This window comes from Topomyia yanbarensis, chromosome 1 (genome assembly GCF_030247195.1).
Source record: "Topomyia yanbarensis strain Yona2022 chromosome 1, ASM3024719v1, whole genome shotgun sequence".
In the NCBI taxonomy this organism is placed as follows: domain Eukaryota; kingdom Metazoa; phylum Arthropoda; class Insecta; order Diptera; family Culicidae; genus Topomyia; species Topomyia yanbarensis.
In genome coordinates, this window is record NC_080670.1 from 61,740,760 (window position 1) to 61,752,734 (window position 11,975).

General features: G+C 39.6%; 1 protein-coding gene across 1 annotated transcript in view; it reads right to left on the reverse strand.

Moving 5' to 3' along the window:
• Positions 1-3,935, reverse strand: part of LOC131677759 (EH domain-containing protein 1) — a 54,320-nt gene extending 50,385 nt beyond the window's left edge. The window contains exon 1 of the mRNA XM_058957784.1: positions 2,284-3,935. Within this exon, the coding sequence (XP_058813767.1) occupies positions 2,284-3,508 (1,225 nt within the window). The 5' untranslated portion in view covers positions 3,509-3,935. The remainder of the gene's footprint in view (positions 1-2,283) is intronic.
• Between the last annotated feature and the right edge of the window lie 8,040 nt (positions 3,936-11,975).

Sequence of the window (11,975 nt, forward strand, 5' to 3'; positions counted from 1 at the left end):
TACTACAAAACCAAACCTGAATATTAATACTAATAAATAAGTCATCTCTCGACAAACATATGATTACGGCCTAAAAGCCAACTGTCAAAATCCACTTTGAATGGAAATTCCAGACAAACCGTTACTAGTCGAACACAGTTCACAACAGTTTATGAAAGAGAAAACTTTTCTCTTTCTTCCGGAATTTCCATTCAAAGTGGATTTTGACAGTTGGCTTTTAGCCCGTAATCATATCTTTGTCGAGATCTTCAGTTAAAATACCTCAATTTCTGGGAAATGGTTTTTTCTGGGGTATGAACTTCTGGGTATTTGTTCATTCTGGGTAACGGTTTTCTGGGCAAAAATGCTTTCTGGGAAAAGGTTTTCTGGTGACTGGTACTTTCGACGAAATGGTTTTCTGGAGAATGGTTCTTTCTGGGAAAAAACTTCGGTGTTTTAGTTTCTGGGGAATGGTTTTCGGGGGAAAGACGTACAACCACGCGCACACGCAAAAGAAAAAAAATCAATACCTCGAAGAGACGGAATTACGCACAATTACCAAAATTTACCCTCTACTTTATAACGTTGCACTAAAAGGACTGAAAAGAACATCTAAACGACCCGAGTGTCACCGTATGAATGTACAGTAGCGATGGTAGTATGGACGATAGGACTAAGAAGCAGACTAAATGACCCTCAGGAGTTATCAGGCGGTATAGGAAATGCTCTACCGCCTAGAAAAATGTAAACTGCGGCTTCTTTAATCTCACGCATCGTACCGTGTCAAATAAACGAATTGGAGAAAAGCATCTTGGCCAGGGCGAAAAAAAATTATAGTGCATACCACATGCGACATGTGATTGAGCATGGCAATGTTAAAATCAAAATCCCCGTTTGTATAAACGACGACACAACCGAGGTACGGCTACACGATTTATTTTTCGGTGCCATGCTACATTTCTTCCTAGGGAAAGAAGGAGGAAATTGAATAAAACTACGTTGGAACTATCGTCAAACTGGTGTTACCTTTGTTCAGGTCTGAGATGGTGTCAGATTCCGATGAGCCGGAATCGGAACGCAATTCCATTACCTATTTATTCTCGCGTCCTTCCAACAAGTACGTTTCAATTACCATCTCGAAATACAGAGAAGTTGAACCCGTTAAATGAGTTGTTATGAGAAAGCTGGTAACCAATTCTATGCTTTCTTACCTTAACCTACAATACCAAATTGAAAGCCATATCAATTCTCAAATCACGCATATGAGTTACATATGAAAGGCAGACCCTTAGTTCTGTAACAAGACGACTCACTACGCAACATCAACTAAAACTCAAACAGCCGTAGCACAATATCAACAGCATGAACTAAAACGATAATCCGAGAGAAAGCGGATTAATTTACCCCCCCCCCCCCCCACACACCAAGCAGCAGTAGGCGACGCAGCGAATAAATATTAAACATTGACCAAGATCTTTATGCGATGTAACAAATAGCCTACACAAAATCTAATAGACACAAAACCATATTCGAAGAATTTATTTTTATTTGCCTTTTTTAAAAATAAAAAACCCATGACTTGGACAAGCTAACGCATTGAGTCGTGTCAAAAAACAAAATTTCAAAAAAGGCTATGATTAGAAGCTGCGGCCTCCTGGTGTATTGTCGATTTCGATTCGCGCGAGCTAATTAATAGTAATTTATCATTTATGCTGAATGTCACGCTTTTAGGGAATGATGTGGTGGTATGCAAGTTAAAACATAACATCTCTGCTACACACAAAAAAACCAATCGAATGCGTAAACTGATTACCGAACGAGATTTCCATAAATTGTGAGTACATACAACACATACCTACATACCATATGAGCATCAGACAACGATTCAAGTTTCGATGCGATTGTGTATGTACTTTCCAGATCAAAACATGAAAAACATGAATTCGATCGGAATGATAAAACTGCAACGCGCCTAACTGAGAAACGTGCCATTTGAGCATATTTTATTACGACCTCCAGATACCGACCGAACCGGTTTCAACATCTGCAAAACAGTAATCACCACAGTGACATTGACCCTATCTCTCTTTCTCTCTACACGAGCACTCATTTACTCTCCGATTAGATAAAAAACGAATCAATCCCGCCAGCCAAACCACCGTTCCGAACTCCATGCTTTGTTCCTTCGCCATCATTAGCTTCACACGACTGTCGTCAACGCGACCGTCGAGTTACGCAACCATTTAGCAAGCTTGTGGCGCCACTGTGAACATGGAAAATGGAGGAAAATTGTTTTTGACTCACCCTTAATTAGCGGCTCCGGAACCATGGTCATCTCCTCCTGTGGAATCATGCTCATAAGACGAGCGATGTCGGTGGCCAGCATGCGATCGACGACTTCCAGCAGCGGGATTCTGAGCGAGTGAAACTTTGTAAAGTCCTGGTTGGCGAGAACTTCCTGCATCTTTTTCAGATCGGGGAAATCACCAGGCGAGATTTGGTGTTCTTTCTGTATGCGATCGTACACCTGGCCAAGATTTTTGATGAGGTCCTTCTTTTTACTATCCTTGCCAAACACAGTTGGCATGTCTTTGCGCAATTCCGCAATAATGAAGGCGTGTACCTTGGCCAGCCGGGCTCGCTTGATCAGGTCGTTCAGTTTACGCAGGGCAGCATTCTTTGGGAGAGACTGCAAGTCTCGGAATAGATCCTGTTCTTCGTCTTCAAATAAACGACGGTTGACATCGTAGCGAAGAGGCTGATCCCAAAACGATCCAATGTAAACTCGGGCCACCTCGGGTGTCTGAAGAACTTTACCCAGGGACCACATAAGAGCACCGTAAACTCGCATCAATTGCTGATGATCGATCATGTCCGCTTTGTTGAGTACAATACGAATTTTGTCGTCGTGTCCACGAAGGGCTTCAATAGATCGACGGAACTCATCCGAAATATCTAATTTGTGCGCATCGAACAGCAGAATGATTCGATCCACCCTTTCAGCAAACCATTCCAGAACACCAGTAAAATCGTATCCACGATCAACTCGTTGCTTTTCGCCGGATAAAATTCCAGGAGTATCAACAATCGAAATCGCTCGCAGGACCGGTGAAGGCACTGTAGAACACTGAAACCTGTTAAGGAATGCATTTCCGTACTTTCCTAACGGCCTAAACTGTTTCTTCGGATCAACGACTAGGGCGTTTCCGGGAATTATTCCTTCCTTGTCGTCGTGCATTACGGCAATGAAACGATCTGTGGTAGGTTCCGGCCCAATTCGAATACCTGGAAAGTCCCGTTCTAGCAGGTAGCGAATAAAGGTGGTTTTACCAGTTGAATACTGCCCTACGAGCAAGATCATCGGTTTCGCATCGAAATCCGGATCCTCCAATTTCGGCGAGTGGAATTCATGGAAGTTGTAATGTTCCTCCAGTGGAAGCAGCTTACTTTTGTAAATCTTTTTCAACTCCCCGAGCACATTCTCTACCACCTCCTCCGTTTTAGTTTCCCGTTTAAGCCAACTGAACATTTTCACACTTCGATTCTTTACCAGTGCCCTATTTGCTTCAATTTTCCTTCTACTCTATATATTAGCACAATCGCACAGATTTCACGGGAAAAAAAAATTAGTCACTCGCGAACCAATCGGGGGCGGATTTGTCAAGGGCAATTGCAGTGTAGCACACAAAAAATAGTCAGAACCAACCGAACCGGAACAGTATGCTCTTTCGGTTTCCGTTCCGAATGAGTCACAAATCTGATATTACAAAATAAATTGACCCGCGACTAAGAATTTCCACCAGCGAGAGAGACAGATACTCGGGTTTCGAGATCGCGCACGAACGTCTACTTCTTACGATGGATCACTGTTAGCGGTGGAACAACTCTGCGAAACTTTGGTCAGCGATGCGAGCGAAAGGGGAGAAAAATGACACATCACAAGACTTTTGTATCCACTTTTTACTTCATTTTCTTATCACGCTTTTGACGTATCCAAAAGTCAGACAGATTGCGTGGAATCGGGGGATTGCACACAGCGTGCTTTTGAGTTGGTAACGAACAGATGAAATATTTCCGATCAATGTTTCCAGATATAACGATTTGTTTTTTCTATACCGATACAAAAGATTTAACCTTAAGGTCATTCGACACTTCGGGTTACAAAAATCTCTTATGAAAAATTTCTAACCCTATGTACGGGGGTCGAAACTCGAACCCAGGTGCGCTGCGTACAAGGCAATCGAGTTATGAACTACGCTACGCCCACCCCCAATCGATACATAGATTTGGCCTCTGAAAATACTGATTTTACATTTTTTATGCTAAATACCGGTTATGTCACAGGTATTATGAGATTCCCTGATATTACAAATAGATCATAAGTTGTCTCTTTCCCAATCAAACCACTTGGAAACAACGGAATTTGATTTTGAAATTTGTTTGGTTTCTGTCTGGCTCCCTGTTTAAGAACAAAAACCGACTCCCAAACGTGTCGAAATGAACGAATTTCTGTTATATATTAAAAACTAACTATAATCAACCACCAGCTACTTATTTGTAGGCTCTTGTTTGCATTCACTGAGTTCATACAAACAAAAATCGATTGTTTTTAAGTTGTATCGATATTATATAAAACCATCCAACTACGGTAGACGCTGCCATAACCAATCGCTTCATATGTGTTGGGCAATGATACAATCAGGGCAAAATGGGTTTATTGCTAAAGAACTGTATTAAGCAAGTACTGTAATATCAACGTTGGTAATTAACTGATATACATATATAAGACACACAAAAGATTCCAAGACATGATTTGTACACATTGTTCTCAGTTTTTCGATGCGGAATTATTTCGTGAATAGATATAATGATTTTTATTGTGCTTAAATATATACAGTTGTTGCCGCGCAAACGAGATTATTATTTATTGCCATCCTTGTATAAGAAATGCATCGATGCATCGCGTGGGGAAGGTTGATGTTGATCTTAAAATCCCAAAAATGGAATGAAAAGAACACAGACAAAGTGATCACTCTGTCTATTTACCAACCTCCCGCACCTAATTTACATAAGCATGCAATATGCAGTCCGACGAGCTAGCTTTGGTTTTTCCTTCTCACTTTCTCTGCGGTTAGGATCGTAATAAAATCTTAGAAAGCGGTAGAAATGTAACCACATACTTTGTGAGCCCTTACGGGACTGGACTAGGATTGAATAGCAAGAATCCGTATTGTGGTAAACTACGTCAGTCTTGAAGAGGCAGGGCCAAATATATAAGTAAACAAATAGGAATTGCACCCCTCTAAGGCCATAGCAAATCTACGCTGTATCACAGGAGAATAGGGAAAAACTTAATGACTAAAAGGGATAAATTTTCCCGTAGTGATATATGAATCGCGCGGGCAACATGTAGCTTTAAGATAACGTTTGTAAATATTTTTTGAATAAATCAAGTTCCAAAGTTTGAATAGTGTTCCTAACCAATAAAAGAAAAATCCCTTAAGTGAAAAACAGGAAGCAACAACGGCAGCAGAAGGAGCCAAACGATGATCAACGCTCAGCAACTGGTAAGAAACAAGATCGTCAAAGGAGCCGCGGACTGGCTCAGGTATATCCTTCTCTGTCGTCATTTCAACAGTCGTGATTCGCTGGTTGGACACTTTTTAACTGGACCGCTTTTTAGTTGGACCTCCGGTAGTTGGACCATTGTCCAACTAAAAAGCATCTGAATGCCAAAATCTCATGTCAAATTTACTTTGATAATCGATCTGTTAATATTTAGAGAAGTGAATAGATGCATTTACACTGCCAACATCTCCTTTTAAGAGTTTTTGACATTTTTCAGTCGGTCCAACTAGCGAATCAAATTCGTTAGTTGGACAAGGCTGTAGCCTAACCAGCGAATCATGACTGTACATAAAATCATGGATGCCATGCCTACATATTTATATGAATTTAAAAGACTTTTATGCATCCGATATCAGAGAATTTGTCTAGATTTATCCAGACAATTTAAAAAATAGCAAAATAGTTCATAGAACTGGTTAGTTTGAGTTTTTGAAATAGCTGAAAACACAGCATACCAAATTTTCTTCGCAAAATTTTGCTGAACTCTCAACAGCTGGAAGTTTTTGTATTCAAAATTGTTGAAAGCTCCACATAATCAAATTAAATTAAACCAGACCAGATGCTTTCGGGATGAACGCGGAACGCGTTCGAGAAACCTTTTGAATATGTATGTTTCCGAGAAATTATGTACGAGTTTCGTTAAACAGTGCAATCTTTGGCAAAGATTCATGAGCTGACTCGTACCAGTATTCAACAAAGGTATCATACGAATCAGAATAAATCTCCCCAATTTGAAAGTTTCCCAACTCATAACATTTTTAGAGTGATTTGTAAAATATTCTTTTCCTGGGGTATTTTGAAACAAAAAGCAGCATATTGAAAAATGTGGGACACTTTGAGTGTCGTCTTGCCATGCGGGACACGTTCTTTGAATACGGGACTTTCCCGCCTAATCCGGGACGTCTGGTCAATTGAAATTAAATCCTTTTTGCAGAAACTCTATGCTGAAAATCGTCACGTTTCCACCGCAATATCCGAATTTTCCATAATCCGGAATATATTTAGCGAAAAAAGTTTCCCTTTTGCGCACTTTTCACTAATTTGGGCTGCGCACTTTCAAAGATCGAGTAATCAAACTGCTACGGAGAACTGCGAACTGTCAAAACACATACATTATCAAGTGATAGAGATGATGGACTCATAGACAGATCAATCGAACTGTTTAGCTTATGATCATAATTTTATTAGAAGAATGTTAAGTGCGTCTAATTTTCATTGCCCCAAAGCAATAGTAAAATGCAATAAAACAGCGTATAGTTGTACATTAAAGCATATTTAACAAAATGAATTTAACAAATTACAGACTTTTTGGAAAATATTTCGAATTTGGTGGAAAAGACACTTGGCATCCCTGGTTGAAATTGAGTTCTACGAGATGACGACACGAATGAACGCATGATGAATGAAGTTCATGTTTGACAATTCTCGGTGGTTTGTTTACCTTGTCAGTTGCGTGAGTGCGAGTGCAACGGGTGCTCATCTGTTACATTCGAACTCACGCAACTCTCATGTAAACAAACCACCGAGAATTGTCAAACGAAGTTCATCCAGCTCATTTTGTGGGGTTATGTTGGTTGGTGTAAAACCTAATATTTCTCATACCCAGGATCAGAGTTGTCAGTTTATTTTATAAGACACTTGCTAATACTACTAAGATTTCTGACAGCTGATTTACAACCACAGATGTAATGCATCGCCAAAGGATTTTGGTTTGTTTGCCTTACTAAATACCTAACCTCAACCGGTTTTTGCAGTTCAAAATATTTTGTTTTGCTCACGAAATAATTCGGCACCGTTTCTTTTTTAACGGGAATTGAGTTCTACAAGATGACGACACGAATGAACTCATGATGAATTAAGTTCATGTTTGACAATTCTCGGTGGTTTGTTTACTTTGTCAGTTACATGAGTGCGAGTGCAACGGGTGCTCTTCTGTTACATTCGAACTCATGTGACTTCCATGTAAACAAACCACCGAGAATTGTCAAACGAAGTTCATCCGGCTTATTTTGTGGGGTTATGTCGATTGGTGTAATGCCTAATAGAAAGGTCAATACACAGAAAATTTGCATTACCTAGCAATAGGTAATCTTAAATCTGTGCATCCTACTTCCTCCAATGAAAAACGAAAGAGAGGGAATCCAAATTTACCCAAAAATAATGCGATATTCCCCAAAGCCGACTACACTTCATCCCATTAATTTTGAGTAAAAAAATCATTCCCTCTCGTTTGTTTTCCGGCAGTGAAATAAGGACAGCCAATAAAAATTACCTACTTGTAGGTAATGGATTTTAATGGCGATTTCGCTTGAACCTGAAACTGAGTCAGGTTCTAAACCCAACTGCTGTCAGTTCATACATTTTGACAGCAGTTGGGGTTAGGAACTGACTCAGTTTCGCCTCAAACAAAAACCACACAAGTGTTTCTATTCCCGTTAAAAAAGAAACGGTGCCGAAATATTTCGTGAGGAAAACAAAACATTTTGCACTGCAAAACCGGTTGAGGTTAGGTATTTCGTGAGGCAAACAAACCAAAATCCTTTGGCGAGACATTGCATCTGTGGTTGTAATTCAGCTGTCAGAAATCTTAATTAGGCAATCCATGAGACGTTTCTGATTAGCTGATTATTTCTTGTTTACTTATTCTGACGTTACTCCGAGGGGTGCAACGTCCAACAATATCGTTGATTCGATTCAACATGAAACGTCGATAGAAGATAGATAGGTAGAACAAAAAAAAAATCGGTATTTGTTGCAGAGAGACGCTGCCCATCAAATTTTTCATGACTACCTGGACGGGACTCTATTATTACGATTAAACAGCAATGAACAATACTTTTTATTTATTGTTTATTTGTTGTACCGTCACCAACAGACCCCTTGGCCCCAATGGTGGTTACTTAAACTAATTACATTTCAGAATACGAATTATTTTAGTTTTTATCGAATTCCTTGTCAGGTTAAAGTCAAACGCGGTCGCCACACTGTTAAACACACGCTGGAGTCCGGTAACAGCGCTCTGGCGCCCATAGTTAGTTCTCCTGAATGGGACTCGCAGAAGAGAGTTATTGCGCAGAGCTCGAACGCGAGCTTGAAGATCGAGGCGTCCGAGGATTGTAGGGCAATCCACCCTGGCAGACAGTAAGTCAGAGACGAACAGGGCTCGAGAGCAGTCCCTCCGGATGCTTAGAGTCTCGAGCTGTATTAACTGACAACGGTTTTCGTAGCTCGGCAGCTGAAATCTGTTTTGCCAAGGAAGATGTCGGAGTGCAAAGCGTATGAACCGGCGTTGGACGGCCTCGATTCTGTCGACACCGTTCTGGTAGTAAGGGTTCCAAACAGCAGAACAATATTCCAGTGTTGAGCGAACCAGCGCACAATAGAGAGATTTTAAACAGTATACGTCCTTAAAGTTTTTCGCTATTCGGAAGATGAACCCAAGCTGTCTTGAAGCCTTATCCACAATGGATGATGTATGTGGTTTGAACGTTAGTGCCGAATCCATGATGACTCCGAGATCCTTGACGTTAGAGTGTCTTGGAATACTCGAGTCGAAGAGATGGTAGTTAAACTGAATCGGATGGCGTTTCCGCGTGAACGTAACGATTGAGCATTTGCTCGGGTTTAAAACCATTCTGTTTAGATCACACCATGTACTAAAGCTGTCCAGTTTCCTCTGAAGAAGCTCGGCATCGGTTTTATCCCGTATTTGTTGAAAAATTTTCATGTCGTCGGCAAAAGAAAGGCGGGGTCCTTGTAATTTGATGTTGACGTCATTAAAGTAGAGGAGGAATATCACTGGACCGAGATGGCTTCCTTGTGGGATGCCGGATGTAGCGAAGAATGGTGTAGATAGACAGTCCTTAATGCTGATTTGGAGTTGCCTTACATCGAGGTAGGAACGAAACCAGCGCAGAAGTTGTCCATGAATACCGAGTTTGTCCAGCTTCGCTATTGCGATATCATGATTGATTTTGTCGAAGGCCGCAGATAGATCCATGTAAATAGCATCGGTTTGCAATCCGTCAGCGAATCCATCCATTGCATATGTTGTGAACGAGAGCAGGTTAGTCGTTGTCGATCGTTTAGGCATAAATCCGTGTTGATCGTCTGCAATGTAGTGTTTGCAGTGAAAGAAAAGAGGGTCTAAGACAACCAGCTCGAATAGTTTTGATACTGCACTTAAACACGAGATTCCTCGATAATTGTCAATGTTCGATTTGTTTCCTTTTTTGTGAACTGGAAACATGTGCGCTGCTTTCCAGCAGGAAGGGAATGTTCCAGTATTGAGTGATAGCACAAAGACTCACCGAAGTGGTTCAAGAAGCCCGCTGATGCACTTTTTGACAAAAATCGAGGGAACGCCATCTGGGCCCGGGGAACTAGATGCTTTCAGCTTGGAATTTGCTGCAAGAATGGCAGCATTATCGACACAAATTCGGTTGATGGTTCGTCCTAGAGAAGGAGTTAGATTTGAAGCGGCAGCGACTTGTTGTGGGGAAAGGTTCTCGTCGGAAAAAACGCTTGAAAATTTGTCGGAAAACAATTGGCAAATTTCCTTAGTGTCGGTGCCTAAAACTCCATTTAATGGCATACAAGATGGTAACCCGGATTCTTTTCGCTGCTCGTTCACATATTTCCAAAACGACTTGGGCTTGGATTTCAGTTGACGTTCGACTTTTTGTAAGTATTTCCAACTACTTATACACGAAGCTCTTTGTGGCGCGAGGTAAGCAAAAAAACGGGATGCAAAATGATGGACTGAAGCGAGATGTTGGGTACACAAAAAACATATACCACATGACAACCACAGCCTACCCTGTTTGTAACCTCCGCTGTAAATAATTTACATTTTTTCCGAAGAGATTCGAGACATAATATTTCGACGAGAACATTTCAAGTGGGCCATAAACTAAACGTAAACAATTCCGGTTAATACTTCCTTCAAATGGACACTAACAAAGCTTCATACACACCTTAAATAAGTCGACTCTGAAGCCTGGCTGTTGGCGAAATAATAGATTACCAAGAAGGTACATAAGCAAAATAATTTGTTTTGTTTATGTTCTCTTTCACTTCCCCTCAAAAATTAATGATTCATTTACACCAAAAAATGGAACGGAAAAAAAATGTATAGGCCCTTTTCTTAATGAAAATGACTATACTTGAAAAGAGTACAAAAACATTCCAACACCAAGAAAGGGTTCAAAATAAACGTCACATAATCATTTGCTGTAAACAAAAGGGTTCACCCGCATGCACTATAAGCTAACGTCTCGCCGAAAAGGGATTATGGGCGAGGGCACAAAACCAGTGCGATATTTCAAAAGGGACCAAAACATTTACGTACAAAAATCGTTCAAAATACATTTTTTTTAATAAATCTGGTATATTATTCGGAAAAAAATGGTTAATTTAACACGGCATTGAGTTGTTTGGTGCTTAAATGAAGCTCATGTTCATAAATGGGACTATAAAGTACGAGGTAATTTTTCAGACGCCATTTTCTCAACATCAGCATATTGTATATAATGCCTTATGAAATGTTGACGTCAATTTAAGTTTGAAGCCACACTGAACATTCAAAAATTTTACATTTGTTATTCAATAAAATTACACTTGAAACCGTCATCGCACATGGAATCCGTGGTTTTGACAAATTCGGCATCACTAAGTGTTGACACACTTAAATAAAAGTTCACTTTTCCACAACATCATTAGCAACCGGAATAGAAATGTACAGTAACATAACCATGATTTTCACTGTGACAGTACAGTAATTTTACAATAATTTACAGTAAGTTTTAATGTTATGCTACAATACAAAAACAATAAACTTTAACGTTTTTACAGTAAATTTCAATGTAAAATAGACTTTTACAGCGAAAAAGGGGGCTGGTTATGTATCTTAACATTAAAAAAATCAATTTTTCTCCATACATTTTTTTCTCGAAAACAGTAAAATTTAATGTGAATGCACTGTATCAGTTTTTTGCTGAACAGTGAAATTTAATGTTACATGAAATTTTATTGTAAATCTACTGTGAGAACTTTGCATCCAACAATGTGTAAACAGTAATAACTATAATATTTATTGTTTTATGATTGTTTGTAGGGTAAATGCTATTGTAAAATTCTATCAGGGAACTGCTGTGCAATATTAATTCCGGATTTTATCGGCATATTTTGGATAATAAGTGATATATAATTATAAATTATTACCCGATTGTTTATTACAGAATAAAGAAAATGTGCCAGCTTCTTTTCAAATGGATGAACCTATACAGTAAGTTACGTTCAGCAGAGGAGAAAAAAACTTATTTCAAGAACATTGTTATTTGCAAATAGGTTATAAGTTAAGTTATATT